This window comes from Orbicella faveolata, unplaced genomic scaffold (assembly GCF_042242905.1).
Source record: "Orbicella faveolata isolate gen_17 unplaced genomic scaffold, um_ofav_v1 contig_1, whole genome shotgun sequence".
Taxonomy (NCBI): Eukaryota; Metazoa; Cnidaria; class Anthozoa; order Scleractinia; family Merulinidae; genus Orbicella; species Orbicella faveolata.
In genome coordinates this window covers 36,850,400-36,867,632 of record NW_028301536.1, presented here as the reverse complement: position 1 = coordinate 36,867,632, position 17,233 = coordinate 36,850,400, and the positions used below count along the sequence as shown (strand labels likewise).

General features: G+C 40.1%; 1 protein-coding gene and 1 long non-coding RNA gene across 2 annotated transcripts; one reads left to right on the top strand and one right to left on the bottom strand.

Annotated features, from left to right (window-relative positions):
• Positions 1 to 1,542: 1,542 nt before the first annotated feature.
• On the top strand, positions 1,543 to 2,794 carry LOC149118946 (uncharacterized). The gene is made up of 2 exons (XR_016202410.1): positions 1,543 to 1,817; positions 2,286 to 2,794. It is a non-coding gene; the product is annotated as an uncharacterized LOC149118946 (long non-coding RNA).
• A 36-nt stretch (positions 2,795 to 2,830) lies between these two features.
• Positions 2,831 to 13,762, bottom strand: LOC110044998 (uncharacterized). The gene is made up of 8 exons (XM_089274782.1): positions 13,464 to 13,762; positions 10,948 to 11,042; positions 9,941 to 10,016; positions 9,055 to 9,095; positions 8,119 to 8,194; positions 7,307 to 7,349; positions 5,615 to 5,699; positions 2,831 to 5,045 (listed from the first exon to the last, which is right to left on the bottom strand). Exons 2-8 carry the CDS (start codon positions 10,976 to 10,978, stop codon positions 2,848 to 2,850), a joined length of 2,550 nt encoding a protein of 849 aa, XP_089130908.1. The 5' UTR covers positions 10,979 to 11,042; positions 13,464 to 13,762; the 3' UTR covers positions 2,831 to 2,847.
• Between the last annotated feature and the right edge of the window lie 3,471 nt (positions 13,763 to 17,233).

Below are 17,233 nucleotides of genomic sequence, written 5' to 3'. Positions count from 1 at the left end.
AGTAAAACCGATTGATACTTACAAGTTTTTCGTGCCTTGTTCCACCATAAACCAAGAAAAACATCTTTGAAAACAGTCTCGTGGAATGCAGTGTGTTTATCAGGGGATCAATGCCTCAAAGCCGACATTTTCAAATTCCTCCGGTTTGAAGAGCGTTTTCGAAAAGCTCTGTTTCGTGACCGACTGGTAGGGAGCTTGAGCAAATGACGGCCGAGAACCCGAGTACATCGCCTAGTAAAAAAATAAATTTACCCTCGGTTTTCGAAATTGCCTAGATCTGTTACTGCGACTATCGCTGTTGGCTTGCCTAAGCAACTGGCGACCGGCTTATTATTTCCCCGAAAAGGCATGGTGATCATTTAGCCCTGGCCAAACGGAATCGCAAGTAACCACAAGTTGAACCTGCATACAGACTTGTAGCCTGCAGAATAGGCGTAATTCTTTTGCGTGTTTTAGGAAGCGGAGGCGAAAGCGAGGCGAGCGCGAGGGAAAGAGCGCGAAAAACGCGTTATTTGTTTTGCGCTGTTCCCTTCGCGCGCAAATCGCGCTTCGCGCTTGTCTCGCTTTCGCCTCTGTTCACCTAATAAAACACGCAAAAAAATTACACACGTTCAACCCTGGTGAAACGGACTCCCAAGTAGACGTAAGTTGAAAACTTGGGTCTACTTGCGAGCCTGCGTGTGGCCAATCTTTGCGTGCACTTGCGTTGAATTGCGATGACTTGCGCTCACTTTGGTCGAGATCAAATTTGCACGCAGGTCAACGCAAGCTTTTCACCGTTTGGCCACTCAACCCAAGCCAACGCAAATTGAGAGACGTCCATTAACCTATTATTAGCCAATGAAATACAGGATATTTCTGACTTGAAATGGGATTTTAAGCCCTGGCCAGACGTACTCGCAAGTAATCGCAAGCAGCCACAAGCAGTTGAACTTGCGTAGAGTCCGTTTATGTTGAAATTTGCGTAGAGCCCTCGTTTGGCTACGGCTTAATGGGCATCACTCAACTTGCGTTATCTTGGGTTGGGTGTCCAAACAGTGACAAACTTGCGTCAGTGACTTGCGTGCAAATTTGATCTCGACCAAGGTCTTCGCAAGTCAATGCAAGTGCACGCAAGTTCTGGCCAAACGGAGTCGCAAGTAGACCCAAGTTTTCAACTTGCTTCTACTTGCGAGTCCGTTTGGCCAGGGCCTTAGGACTAATGTACTGAGTTGGATTATTATGTCACGTTCTTAATCCTCCCCAAAAAGGTCGCGAAAAGTAACGGCTTGTGGAATCTCAGTATCATAGATCATTGTTTGATCGGCGTGAAAATCTATTATGCAAAGACCAAAATATTGAACCGCTTTAGCAAATATTTAGAACATCGCGGAATCGATTGATAATTTTTTCAAGCATTTTATATACCGGCCCAAATTAAATTCGTATCACCAAAAGGGAATAAGAAACAGTTATTAGCAACCTCACTGGAGGAGTCAAGAAGGTGAGTTTGATTCGTTTCAGAGATCGTCAATGTTTTGACTTCCAGGCTGCTAATATACACGTCAGTGATCACACAGATCACTGGTGAATTTTTCACGGAGAAGACCATACAATACAACACCAGAACCATGGACAGGTGGTAAAAATGCTTTCCGTGTATCGTCTGAAGATCGGCGTCAATTAGTCGGTTGGACCACGAATTTTGTCTCCACCTCTAAAACCGAGATAAACACCCCGGTTTTAAAAAAACAGGTGAAATATTCAATGTAAAGGACTTTTTTTTTATGTAATGCGTTGTTAACAATGCGATCACGCCGCAGCGATATGGCCTTAAGGTGGGTTGGTTGTTTTGTCAAAGTCATAAATAAATGGGCCGTAATTGGGCCGACAGGCTTGTCAAGGGCTAGACTAAACTATAAGGTTTTAAACAAGGCTTGCGGCTATAAAAAGAACAAGTTATTTTAAAAACAAGTCACAAGTTGAATTGTTTTAAGCCATATACAGTTAGTTTAGTAGTGTAGAAGTGGATAATGGTTAAATTGCTACCTGATAATACAAGTTAGAATAAGTAGTCGTTTTTAGATGGTTTTGATTTTCTGTCAGAGCGCGGGAAATAAATATTCTAGTAATAATGCTAACATGAAAAGGAAAAGCTATCCGGTTAGATCTTAATACAGCGCTTTTATTTTTAACTGAATATCAAAACGGTGGAAAATAAGAGAGGAATTACTAATCGAGGGTACACTTAATTTTATTTCAGTTAAGCGCTGATTAATATATATCTCGCATTTTTTAAAATATAGATCATTTCCATGGACCTCTGCGGTCTGTCTGGCGTTCCTTTTGGCTTCTGCAGAGTTTTTGGTTTCCGTGCAAGGTGGGTGTTTATTCGTGATATCACCCACAAACAATCTACTTCAATGTTATTCTTAATTTAGGCTGGTTTTGATTCAAAGTGATGTTCCAAGCGTGTCATTATGCTCAATTGAATGTCGGTCTGTAACAGGTTATATTTCGTGGTGAAAAGCCCGTGATAATTTAAACCGGGGTACAGCACAAATATAAATCCTGAACAAAACAGTAGGAATTAGAGTTATTTTTAAGTGACAACTTGCTTGTGTAATAACTGAACAAAATTTCTTCCATTTCAGGAATAGGTTGTTAAGATAAATCCCAGTTGGGCATGGCGAACTAGCTTGTATCACTTAAAGATAACAGAGAGAATATGAGCTGCAATAGCTGCACAAACGCTTTCCATGCGAAGAAACGAAAGAGTTTACCGATCACGTCTGCATTAAACCACGTAAACCTGTATCTGTGTCACTGTAATCGCTTATCGGCCGCAACGGAATGTTCATTTAATGTTCAGATTGGTCGAAGGAACAATGTTTCTTTCCCAACCCGCAATACATTAAAAGTCAACGTTACCTGTTTATCTAGGAATTCAAACCAAGGCTGGAAGCTGTTAATATCAACTCTGACATCTTTAGCCACTGCCGAATTCAGGCACACAAACGGATGCTGACAACTACGCAACTCTTCCTCTGACAAAAAGTGGAGGCAATGTTCTCGTTTACAGTCTACCATGTCATGATTGCAACAGTATCGTACTACCCCCTTATTAGAACAGACTGGGCACCTCACATACATCTTATATCTGACATTCCTCAACCAGTGGAACTCATTCCGCATGCACTCAAGCATCAGTCCCAGTTGCCTTCGCACTTTTCGGCATACTGAAACGTCGGATGCTTTATGATCCGGATCCACATGCGCATTCATAGAGTTGCCAGATGGCGCCATTCTGTGAACTGCGATCTCAATCGAAGTGGAATGACAAAGAAGGATCACAGATTGCCCATCGCGAAGACTTGTGAAAAATCTTGCAAAGTTGTTGAACATCTGTGGCTGTCTTTGGCTGGACCACTCTTCATGGCACCACTGGATAAACTGTAACAGCATCCTCGGGAAAAATCCTTGGGGAACGTGGCCAGAATCAAATCTGAGAAACAGAGAAGGAAGACTTGCTGATGACAGCAAATCGAGGACGCCTTCAGTTGGGTACGACTTGAGCATAGATGGCACTAGGTACTGCTCATCGGAACTCGTTGCAGGCCAAGGACAGATCAAGCTAAACTTTTCCATGATCTTGAGAAGGCTTTCAAAGGTGTCTTCAGGGTTGAAAAAAGGGGTCCACGCGTGTTGTATAACCCTTTTATGAAGAACTCCTGTCCTCTCAAACTCAGACCAGAGAGTTTCGAGCTTTCCCCCTTCAGGAATATGGGTTTTTGCAGCAATTATCTTCTTGAAAACATCAACCAACCACTGGGGATCCAAAACAACCATTTTGTTTAAGGCTTGAGTTTCACCAAAATGAATCAGAATTCTTTGGTCGTGTAAGAAGTTCATTAACGTGACAAACTCGTCATCTCTGATATCGCAGACTTCACAAGCAATCTGTTTCGCTTTATCAAGCAAAAGGTACTTGCAGCCCTCTTCACGCATGACTTGAAGGGTCTGTTCATACTTCAGCCACTTTATTGGGATTTCTTCCTTCCTCTGGAGCAGCTGCTCTGCAACAGCGCAAACTTCCGTCCTCAGACGCACGACCTCTTCGCACTCACGTTCAGAGCCCGACTTGGTGTTATCCACAGCAAAGACGTCGGCGTACAAATGATTACTAAACGGTTTATTCTGAAGAGAATCCAGCAACTGTTTGGCTAGCACTTTAGCATCACCACCATTACAAGGTTTGTCGGCATGAGTACAAACCAAGAACACTGTAGGAAGTTTAGTTGACAGGTTTTCAATGTCATTGTTCTCAACAGCCAAAAGAGAGATAGATGACAACCAGAACTCCAGATTGTTTAGAGGACTCTGTACACTGAAATCATTCCCCTGTCTGGAAACAATAGAACTTTTCACCTCATTGGGATCTCGGCTCATGTCGTAGATCAATAAGTAGATTGCTCTTGGAGTGAGAAATATGGGATGAGTCGCATAATACACTGATTGTCCGCCAAAGTCCCACAGAATTGAAAAGATCTCTTCTACTTCCTTCTTTACCTCAAGATCGAGCAATCGTTTGGTCAATTTGGCTATTTTATCAGGAACTTCTGGAACTGGATTCTCAAGGAACTGCTGTTCCTCTTCTTGACTATTCTTCTTTTCTGGCGTTCCGTTTGCTGCGGGTTTGTCTGCGCCAAGTAAAGAAGTTGGCTCCTGTGAGCGTAACTCTTCCTTTAAATTGTCACGAATAAACTTTGCTGTCTGATGTTCATAAGAAATGGCATGACAAGGGTTTTCCCCTTGATTATTCTCTCCTGACCTCCACATTTCTGTTGTAACCTGAAAATGCAAGGGGTCCACCTCTATTCCAACAGTACTCCCTTCTTGTGGATCAAAACGCTCCCCTTTCAGAGACTTTTTCAAGCTGGTTTTTCCTGACCTGTCTTGTCCTACGAGCATGACTGGGATCCTCCTTACTTGGATTTTTCCATCCTCAAGTGCTTTCTGGTATGCTTTGCGTGCTGACGGTCCCCGAGCAATAATCTCCCAGGGTACTGAGAATTAATAAGGATAAAGGGTAATCTTTCCTGTCACAAACACGACAAAGAATTTAGGTGTCCTAAAGGCGTGTAAGGGACAGATGGAACTGAAGCAGAGAATTTCCGTCACATTTCGCTTGTGGCCTTATGTTCCAGCCGGGACGACCTCAGGATTTAATGAATGCTAGTTTTTACCAGCTAAAATATGCAGGAAAAGTTTGATCCCGACTCTGTTATTCGTCTTCTCATTCAAACCAAGCGAAAACAAACCATTTAACAACTCTAACAAAAAAGTGGAATACCGCCCTCTATGTTACACATACGTTAGGCCCAGATGGACTGAAATACAATAATATTCATAACATAGTAAGCAAGATTTGACTTTGACCGTCCTTTTCATTGCTTCACAATATTCCTTAAACGTGTAATTGCCTTTTAAACTACATTTTTCCTTGAGGAACTATATTAAGAAACCTTTTAATATTCTGGGATGGGTTTCCATTACCCGATGGTTTTCATTTCTCTTTTTGGTTACTGCCTTCGTAAAGTACGCGTACAATTATACAGTGTATGCATGCACGCACCCACGGAATCCTGGGACACTACTTGATCTCGGATCTCACTTTCACTACTCGATCTCGGTCTCTCTTTACTTGATTTACCGGGCACCTACAAACCAAAAGTAGGTTTTAAAATTGTCCACTGTGAATGTACTAAATACAATGCCGTTTCAAAAGGAAGAGGTTGACATAGTTCAAAATGTTTAGTACACGCATATAGAATTGCCCTTGTTGCAACAAAACGAAAGCTGCCGATTGACTTTAAACTTGCTTAAGGACGTTCGCGCGAAAATGTCTACTCGATATATTTTCTTCAAACTTCTACTACGGACAGATAATGAAGTACTTGTTTCAGAAATGAAAAAGAAAAAAAGAAAAAAAAAAAGAAAAAGAAAAATTGGGGGTCACGGACTTCGTTTCAGAGATAAAGCGTGTTGACAACTAGTCTGATTTTGAAAAACTGGCGCGCGTAAATGAACATGGTCTCCAGAGTTTTTAGCTGAATAAATAAATGAATGAATGAATGAATGAATGAATGAATGAATGAATGAATGAATGAATGAATGAATGAATGAATGAATGAATGAATGAATGAATGAGTGAATGAGTGAATGAGTGAATGAATAACGCCTTTATTGGATAACACAATTACTGATAAAAACCAGTAGTTCACATTGTAGTCCTTAAAATCTACCAAACAACTACAATTACAAATTCAAATAGAAAAATGCAAAGAAAAAATACAATTGAAAATTCTTTTAAAATTTCTTCTGATAATATTCCGATCTTTGCATTTCTTGAATATTAGATTTCTGAATTTACAAAGGGGAATGAGGCCCCTCGTAGTACTGTCTCGATTGTTCCATAGTCTAGTGCCACTTGCAAAAAAATGAACGCCGCATAGATAAACGAAGAACGAAAACGAAGGGAATTCGATGGTGCATTTTGTAAAAAATTCAAACTTCTAATCGATAAATTTTCTTCTTTTGTTTTGCTAAACGTAGAAAATCGGTAGAGAAAATGATCCATCAAAAGAAAAACAGGGGTCACCGAACGTCCAAGATCGTTAAATCCAGGCAAAGCTATAGCAATGGCTATCTGCCCTATCATTGTTCATTTCATAACTAGCTTAGCGCTCGCTCGATGCATGACGTGGCGTGTGAATTTGCGTGCACAGTAAGGATGCGCAGAAACAATTAGCGCGAACGTCCTTAAACTTTATTACTACCGAAGTTCTTCAGTAAGCATACTCATCAAGGCCACTGTAATGCTATCGATTCGCGCTTCATAAAGTACATCTATCTCTCTTTAACCACCGTTGAGAGGAAAATTTAATTAATGTTTGTTGGACGAATGAAACAGGGCAAAAATGCAACGAAAAGCGGAAAATAAACTGAGAGAAAAGAAACTGCAAACAACAAAACCAAAAAACAACAAATCTGCCTAGTCTTGCACTACGGGGTATGCACTGAGCAGAGATTGTGGAGATAAAACAAAGGTTATATGTTTGTTATATTCACTTTTATAATACCAATTGTAGAGGTTAATTTGTCTTAGTTTTCTTGATTCTAATATCATGTAAATTATTATTGTCGTTATTAAATCGCCATAACATGACATGAATAAAATATACAAAATTATGTACAATTAATTATGGACTTTTAATATAAATTTCTTATCCATATGCAGTCACGTTACTACAATGTGTTTGCTTACTGGTTGCAAATCTCTAACAGGCAATAACCAAGATGGCTCACGCCTGGAACAGAAAACAAGAATAATACTGTTACAAAATTCCACTTGGTGATACAGGGAAGATAATTTGACCTTTTGAAATTAAATTCGTCTGTGGCTCTTTTTTATTCATACTCTTGCAATTTGCCCCAGTAGGTTACATAACACTAATTCACTGGTCTGATGGGTTACTGTGTGGCACTAAATTTTTGCGGTTTTTTCCCACAATCCGCGGGAAAAAAGTTCTCGCAAAAAAAAAACAAAAAACAATTCCTGCAAACATTTTCTCCCCCAAACATTTCAGTACTCCTCTGGCGAAATTATACATACAAACATCACAAGGAGACCGCTGTTGCTGCCATTCCTTTGAAACGTCTCTTTCGCTCAGAAATAAAACGGTGAAATGAGAAGAAAAAACGTTCAGAAATAATATTAATAAAAAAATTAACAGGAAAGGATCGTTAGAAGATACTCCAGTGAGAAGAGCATTCTACAATTCCGCACAAGAGCACGATGAAATCGTGATAGAGTGACACTGATAAAAGGCTGGATTACTGTGTTTTACATCTCTGGGTGTTACATGTATTTACACGTGACTTCCCGAAAATCGAAAAGAATTAGTACCAGCAACAAAAGCCAGTCTTTTATTATCGAAAAAATTAGTTCCCGCTCAATACAAGAAACCGCCGAAATAAACCCCCGCCAAAATTTAGTGCCACACGGTAATCTACAGGTCTTTAGGCCACTGGTGTAAAAAAAATATGATAAAAATAAACAATCATAGACCAACTTACTGCTTTCCTCTTGCCTTTGATTTTGGTCTGACCTCATTTTTTACTGCTGTGTATAATGTGCTCAGATCTCCAACAACTGAAGAAATGCAAAGTTATAGGTTAGTAGAACATTTCCAATGTGTTTCTATTTTAGGAGTTGATATCCTATCAATTAAGATAAGGCATCTAAGGACATTTGAAGGATAAGCATTTATCGACATGAATTGAAAATAGCCAAGTTCTTAGATGAGACCTCACTGCTATGTAATGATCTCTAAACTGTTCAAAATATGCTGAATGAAGACTAAGGCTCTTTGGATAGGCCGTTAGTGTAACAAAGATGTCAAACCTTATATTTTCAAATGGTAAGCGAAGTATCACTCTTCTAGGCAAAACTCTCATCTTCAAGTGCTTAGGAATACATGTACCCAAATAAGTCTGTTCTGCGTACATTTTAACGCCCTCGATCTCATTGCTCTGGCTCAATCACAACTTGCGTGTTTAATTTTATATGGAACAACAAACCTGATCAAATCAACAGAGACATTGCCATTGTAGTCAGTCTGCAGATGTTGATTTTTGGCTACGGGTTTTTTTTTACTGTTAAAGCGTGCGAGGAATGAGAGCGCGGAGCGCTAGAGCGATCAAGAAGCGGGGGCAAAAAAAGAAAACGTCCCTCTATTTCTGTCTTTCCCTAGCCCCACTCGCTTGCATTTTGGCTCGTTCATATCTCATGCGCCGGGTTAATATTTTGTTAAGGTTGTGATCTCGACAAACTCAGCTCAAGACAAAATAGAGGGTCTGTGTATAGACGACAATAGTGCTAATATTACTCATTTAGTGAGTTCAGATTAACATTTCCAGGAAGTAGTTGATACATGGTCAATACTGTTTCTAAAAGTGAAATCAAAGCTTCCTAGCTTCACACCACTCCACTGAGCGGCATGGTATACTCACCCTGACCAACTGTTCCGACATGACTTGGTGAACGTGCTGGACTGTTTTGATTAAGGTTAGCATCAATTAGCATAGTTAACATTAACTTCACACAATTAAATTGTACTTGATGTCCTCAGATTAAATTAAAAAAAAAAAAAAAAGTATGAAAATGTGATATACCACATTTAAATTTCCATTCCTCACTTTTGGAGGATTGCCATTTTCTTCAGAGGGGTCTAACAATTAGCAAACTGGCACATGGAAAATGTAAACATTTATTATTTTTTTATCTTGGGTGGCTTTTGTTTTGAGAACAATCAAAATAAAAAAATAATACCTGAATCTCACAACCTATTCACCACCAGGTATAACTACATTTTGGTGATGTTGCGGTTAGTTTCTTGTATTGTTTTGAGGTCATTAATTTCAGAGGGTGATTAATTACTGGGCATACTATATTTTGGATTTATAATAAAATTATATCATTTGTGATACAGTGATAACCCAGTTATCCAGTCACAAACGTACCACAAAAATCTGGCTGTATTTACAAAAATGACTGACTGACTGTTTATGTTCGGGCCAGAATAAAGTGAGTGTAATAATGAGGTGGCCGTATTATTGGGGTGACCTTAAGGTGGGGTTCCACTGTATTTAGCTTTTGAATTTTAAACCAACTTATACTACTCCGCTGAGAAGTATAAATTCATGGCCACCCTCTTTCATTTGGATCCCTTCCAAGGTAAATTAGTGAATGTATTATTAAGTTCAAAACTATTGGTTTGAGCCCATTCACTTGCATTTAATTTACTGATTGCATTCATTTATCACAGGTTCTAACAAACCCTCAGATGACTTGGTAAAGATAGATATATAATATATTTAAAACAAACCAAAAACTTACTCGCTGCACGCTTTTTGTTTTGGTCGCTTACTCAATGAAGGGGCTGATGGGGTGCTGGCAATATTATCAAAGGAACCTGAATAGAATAAAAAAAAATAATTAAGGTCATACTGTTATTTTGTACAAAGTTTTGTACTAGCCACTGTCTTAATTGAAGGGCCAGTGTTAATAGTCAATGAGCTCTGCAGTGTCCAGGATGACTCAGCTGCTATTTTAATATTAAAAAAGTCATGAGATTTACAACACGACACACTGAATCCTGACCAACATGACCTGACAAACAACTCAACAAAATATTACTACGTTTATCATTACCACCAGACCGTAAAGTTTGTTAACAATAGTTTGTCATCTGTCATATATTATGAACTCACAACGTGACCAGCTCCCAGTTGGCTTGATAGCTCAGTCGGTAGAGCACAAAATTAAATCTGCACTGGTATCACAGAGGTCATGGGTTCAAATCCTGCTCAAGCCTGAATTTTTTTCAGACTTTAATTTCACAACTGCTTAAGTTGTACACTGTTTATATAACTGGGATGATCAATAATGTCTTTGTATCTTTCTCCGCCGTAACCAAATATATGATCTTTCATATTTCACTTGTATATCACAAACTCATAACATGACCATGCAGCTCCCAGTTGGCTTGATAGCTCAGTTTCACTGCACCAGTATTGCAGAGGTCATGGGTTTGAATCCCATTCTGGCCTGAATTTTTTTACAGGCTTTAATTTCACAACTGCTTAAGTTGTGTATATTAGACTGTGATGATCAATAATGTCTCCAATTATCTTTCTCCACAGTTCATGCAAACATTAAATGATCCTTCATATATTCAATTGTTGCCTGAATCTTTTTATCAGGCTTTAATTTCATAACTGTGATGATCAATATTGTCTTATGATGGCTTGTCATCTGTTATATGTACAGTTATTACCAAGTACAGACTAGAGAGACTAGTTGGGTTAATTTATATTACTAAGTGTATGCTAACACAAATGTACCTGAAATTGACCGAGCAATAAGTTTCTTCATTATGCTAATGTCTTTCAGAGGCAGCACCTGACAGGACTCACATGAAAAATATCATCCACTCTTCCTACAGATATAAAAATGACTAACATCAATATGTAACATCAATATGTAAGTCATTCCAAAAGTTTACACAATTTTACCAATGAGAAGATTTTGCTTTACTAATACACCCTTTTCATAAATGGCTGCCAATTTAAAATTCTTTTGTATGCATTTAGATTAGCCTCACTAAACTTGTTTGGGAGAAAAAATTCTTTCGAATTAGCAACTCAAAAACGAGGTTAGTCAGGCTAATTTTAATACTTACAAAACAATTTACAACTGGCAGCCATTTATGAAAACGGTCTATGCCCTAGTTGTGATACATCTAGATCTTTCAGAGAATAATTGATCCTAACAGTGATTTTATTGACTCCAGATTATCTAGTCTTGGTTTCAGAGCTTAATTTGGCTGCGCTACAATAATTGGCCACTGTTTTGTGTACCTTGGTAATATACAAATATGTCAAAATAACATCTAACTCTGAGCTCACACACTTGGCCCTTTAAACTCAGCAGAACCAATGGCAGATCAATTAATATAAATATATATCAACAAATATTTATGTTAAGACAACCTACAATTACTGGAGTAGTTAATCACATGACTCAGAGCATGTAGAAAAAAAATTGTTTTTGCGTGCGCTTTTGCTGATGCAATTCAGCGTGTGCACAAGGATTGCAAAAAACAAACATGCCGTCGATAGAGTGATCATATTTACTCGACACCCTCACTATCTGTGCTATTTTTCTCTATAATTGAATGCAGTGTATTGATGGCTTTAGTCTTTTATTACAAAGATATGTTAGAAAAGGTAATGATTCAAAGAACCCAGCAATTCTCAGCTTTTTCTTTGTTACCGAAAGAACCCAGTGAAATGCAGTGCATGTGTAGTAAGTCAAAAAACTGCAATTGAATGAAAAATTGCACTCTTGGAAATACGCCTATTTCTTGAGAACCGCTCATTAGAATAATTTTCATGAAATTTGGCACAAAAATTCTATAAGAAATAAGTGAATGAAGTACTGAAAAAAACTGAACTTCAACAAAGGCAATTCTAGATATTCCAGTGAACCTTCAACAAGGGATAATTAAAGTTCTCCATTAAATTATTAGCAAAATGGTGTTAACTTGTGAGAATCGTTACAAGCTTGTTGTATGCAAATTATAAATAAAATCTAATGACTAGATTTTCTACAAATATACAAAACTGATTTTAAAGGCCTGTTTATATCTATTCATGTTGCCATGGCAACAGCACATCCATCGGTTTAACCATAAAAAATCCAAAGTTTGTGGTGTTAATTTGCTTGAGTGCATTTTTGGCAACCAAGGGATCAAGGGTTGTAGAGAAAAAGGTGAATGAAACACAGGTATTAAAAACTGTGTTCAGCCACCTTAATTCAATTTTCCGACGAGCATCCATGACCCCCGAGGGGGTACTCCCTTATATGGGCTATATAGGTATGTGCGGCCCCAAGGGGTATGGTTTTTCAGCTGCTTTGGTCATAAATGGGGTATCGATTTTAGCTGATGTTGGCCATTTTGGTCATAAATAGGGTATGGTTTTTGCACTTGTGGCCTCATGGTTAGTGCGCTCATCTCCGGATCGAGCGGTCTGGGTTCGAGTCCTGGCCGGGGACATTGTGTTGTGTTCTTGGGCAAGACACTTAACTCTCACAGTGCCTCTCTCCACCCAGGTGTATAAATGGGTACCGGCAAACTTAATGCTGGGGGTAACCCTGCAATTGACTAGTATCCCATCCAGGGGGGAGTAGAAATACTCCTAGTCGCTTCATGCTACAGAAACCGGGATAAGCTCTGGCCTGATGGGCCACTTGGCTCGCATGCAGACTTTACTTTTACCTTTTGCACTCTAGCCTTGATATGGGTATGTTTTTAAAAAGAAACCACTTTTTCGTCATTATCGAAAAGAAAATCAACTAAAGCCCTTCACAAATTATGTCTACGGTAATTTAACATTGGTTTGAACTAGGGAACTTATTATAATGCAGGTCTGAAATAGGGTTTTGATTTAAGGGTTAGGTCATAAATAGGGTTTCGAATTTTTGGTCAGCTCATAAATAGGGTAGGGAATATCGCAGATTTTGGTCATAAATAGGGTAAGGGTTTTGGGAAGCGGGACGCACACTCCCACCCGATTTTTCCGGGAGTACCCCCCGGGCTACGACCTTATCTCATGTGAGGCATAGGAGTCCCCCATCCCGGGTCCCTTTGTTTTGTGTCGGCTCCCTGGACGACAAGACTGCATGGGTTTCAGATGAGTCGGACCCGGCCCGTTTGCTCGTCCACAGCCAAGCAAACGACGAAATACGTACGTCTGCCAAAGTGGCCCTGCAACTAGCCTTGCACTGTGAAGTTTTCAAAACATCATCGTAATCGTAATCCCTGAACAGTCTAAACAAACGAAAACACTGGACTCACCTACTGGTCTGGACGCGATACTCGCTCACTCGCCTCACGAGTAAGGACCACGACAAATCAAGCCACTGATTCAATCTGTTGCTGAGGAATTTTTCTTCGCTTTCGCTGCTCAAAGGAGCTTCAGTGGTTTGTCACAGCAGAGCAAAAAGCATTGACATTTCAAAAGGCGGAAGTTTCACGAATCAGTTTGCAATGAAGGAGTTGCCAGTAATCGGACACCCGTGTTTGCGAAAAGAACTCTGGGATCGTCAGGGGGCAAACATTGCAAGTCGCTAGAAGGAAATGTGTGGCGAAAAGTTGTTTCGACGCCCAAAAAACATGGTTTTGGGGAGAGATCAACGCTTTTTCGCCGTTGTTTTATCGCAAATGGATTTTGGCAATGTTGATACATGGAAAATGTAAGTTTTTGTTTGAATAACCGTGAAATAAGTGATAAAATTTACCGATAAACTCCCTTTTGCTTGCGTGAGGTTTATTGTGAAATACATTGAAGACAATATTGAAAATTTCAATACACGCCTGATCTCGAGAGGCTACCCGGAGCAAATGATAGAAAAGACCCTCCGAGAAGTTTAATATTAAGACAGAAAAGAAGCTCTAAAACAGAAATCGAAAATTGGAGAAGGAACTACTACCCTTTGTGTCGGGCAATTTCACTCAACCGTCAGTACCAAACTTTGGAAAGCATAATCACGCACAAATCGCACTTTCAAATACAAATACTCAGAGATATATTCAAGGAGCTACCCTTGATCTGTTATAGAAAAGGAAAATCACTGAAATACGTGCTTGTAAAAGCAAAACAAAGGCTTTGAGCAACACAGTAGCCACACAGCATGAGTCGCGCGGACTCATTTGTCATTAAATCAACCCCAGACAGTACAATGATCGCCACCGGGCTTATTTCCAGTATTATTTGTACGACTGAGCTTTCAAATAAACCAAAAGTAGCCTGCACACAACTTAAAAGGCTTTACGGGGTTATTTCCTCTCGATTTATACCTAATTAATTTTGTAATATTTTCAGACCATTACACGATGTAAATTTCACAATAAACCTCACGCAAGCAACGGAGTTTATTGGTAGATTTTGTCACATATTTCACGGTTATTCAAAGAAAAACTTACATATTCCACATATCAACATTGCCCAAATCCATTTGCGATAAAAACGACGGCGAAAAAGCGTTGATCTCTCTCAAAAATCGTTTTCTTGTACCTCGAAACAACTTTTCATCATACATTTCCTTCTAGCGACTAGCAATGTTTGCCCCGTGACGATCCCAGAGTTCTTCACGCAAACACGGGTATCCGATTACTGGCAACTCATTCATTCTCCTGCATCCCACCCACGCAGCTCCACGCTCGTTCCAGACTTTTTAGGCCGCGTTTCACGCTCCATTTCTCACTTACACCAAGATTGTCTAATCGGCGTGGGTGGGTGCGTCGTCGGTCGTTCAAGATTTCCTAGATGTTCCTGCTAGCTCGATATAAATCGATAGCGGCTAATTTTTTGTTTGAATGAAAAGAATTGGGAAAGTGTGACATCGTCGAATTGGTACGTTAGAACGCGGGAATAGACCTTATCACGGTTTTGAAAGCCATCTTGTCGGTTTTTGAGAAAATTCTCTCGGCACTGGTTCAATCTTCATTCAATGTTTACAGTCAATCGTTCGATTTTATTCTGTTCTTTTGTAAGATCCTAAACACTACAACTTATATTACCTGTAGATTGCAAACAAAATTACACTGGAACAATCTGTAATAGCCGGGCGGGCAAAGCGCATCAGAAATTACAGCGTTTGAATGGGAATTCCGTGGCAAATGATTCTCTTAAAAATTGAATTCCGAACGATTAATTTTATAAATAGCAAAGCAAAGATACCGGACAGGGAATTGCATTGACTGAATTTGACGAAAGTAGCTGTGCTAGAAAGCATCCAGTTGCGTTTTAATTGTTCCTGCGTTTTTGTATCATTTTTTCCTCAAAAATCAAAAACGTGACTGGGCGCTTTTTGGCATAGCTACATCCCTCAAATATAGTCAATATGCTTTGTCTAGTATCTTAACTCTGCTAGTCATAAAATTGTTGAGAATTCGACTTAAGATGTTTTGCTATCGGATTCCCATACGGGTAATTTTTGTCGCGCGTGTTGCCTGCCCATCAAGATGACGTCCAAAACCGCGATACGGATATATTTCCACTTTATTGACGTACCAATTCGACGATGTCGCGCTTTTCCGATTGTTTTTTATTAAAACAACAAGACCTCCTCGCCGCTCGATGTATCAAGCCGAAGTTAGGAAATCTGCGAAGTTATAAGAATCCGTATCAAACTCGCGGAAATATAGGACGGATCCATGAGGATGGTAAGGTAAAGTCTGCATGCGAGCCAAAGTGGCCTATCATGATCAGGCCGGAGCTTATCCCGGTTTCTGTAGCATGAAGCGACTAGGAGTATTTCTGCTCCCCCCTGGATGGGATGCTAGTCCATCGCAGGGTTATCCCCGGCATTAAGTTCGCCGGTACCCATTTATACACCTGGGTGGAGAGAGGCACTGTGAGAGTAAAGTGTCTTGCCCAAGAGCACAACACAATGTCCCCGGCCAGGGCTCGAACCCGGACCGCTCGATCCGGAGACGGGCGCACTAACCATGAGGCCACCGCGCCTCCCACAAAATTGGAAAATTTTTAAGTTTCAAGTTTTGTTATTCGACTCGGTCCCGATATATAGACTTAAACAGGATCAGTTGGACCTATATGATAAGATCTTGCATTATCTTCACGCACGACCCACGACGCACGACCCACCCACCCACGCGATTTAGCCTCACCCCAGTCCACTAACTGATGTAATCTTGGGTTTTTGATAAGTGACTCGCTTTTAACGAGTACCCTGTTCTAATAAAAATCATTGGTATTGGACCGGGTCGAGCGACGTGTCCGTGCTATAATCATGATATCTGGTTTCTGCGGGGATAGCAAGTGAACTGTCGGTAATGAAGTTGAACTTGCGTAGAGCTGAGACTTGCGTTGGGTGGCCAAACGGACTCGCAAGTTTCCTTGCAAGTAAACGCAAGTCGCGACTCTCAAGTTCTCTCAAGTCTCTCGTGTGCCACTTTTTTATTCTTGCGACATTTGACGTCATCTGTGATCTATTACTGAACAGACGCACGGCAACATGGAATCTCTTTGTTAATTACGCGGTATGGATGCATGCAGGGGTTTAAAGAAGAAGAAAAGCTAAATCGATCGCGAGCAACTTAAGCTTCTCTAGTGCTCTGCAAACTCCCAAAAGCAACCATTCCTCGATAGACGCACATATGACATATCGACAGGGCCCGGGGGAGCTGGGATGGCATAGTGTCGAGAAGAACACTTGCCTTCCAACAATAGGGCCCGGCTTCGATTCCGGCCCGGTGTTATACGTAGACTGAGTTTCTTGTTGGTTCTTGCCTTGCTGCGCGGATTCTTCTCTGAGAAATCTAGTTTTCTCTCTCCATGCAGGAAAACCAACATTTCCAAATCCCAGCTCGACTAGGATAGAAGACTCGAGTGAACATCAGTCAGGGCTGAGGTGGTTGCCTTTGTCTTTAAATATTGTTATTCTTTAACAGTGTCCGGGCTAGATTCGCATTTCTGTTCGCTAAAATTATTCCATTTGAAATGTTTAAGCAAGCATGTTATACGTTGGATCGATAGTGATCTAATCGGCTTATCATAGAAAGTGAACAATATAAAAGCAGAGATCGACACAACGCAGAATGAC

Coding starts and splice junctions, on each gene's coding strand:
- LOC110044998 (XM_089274782.1), bottom strand. CDS start 10,978: ATGAAGAAACTTATTGCTCGGTCAATTTCAG. Junction 8,195..9,054: donor TGTCGGAACAGTTGGTCAGG/GTGAGTATACCA, acceptor GCATTTCTTCAG/TTGTTGGAGATCTGAGCACA. Junction 5,700..7,306: donor CTGTTAGAGATTTGCAACCA/GTAAGCAAACAC, acceptor TTTGGTTTGTAG/GTGCCCGGTAAATCAAGTAA.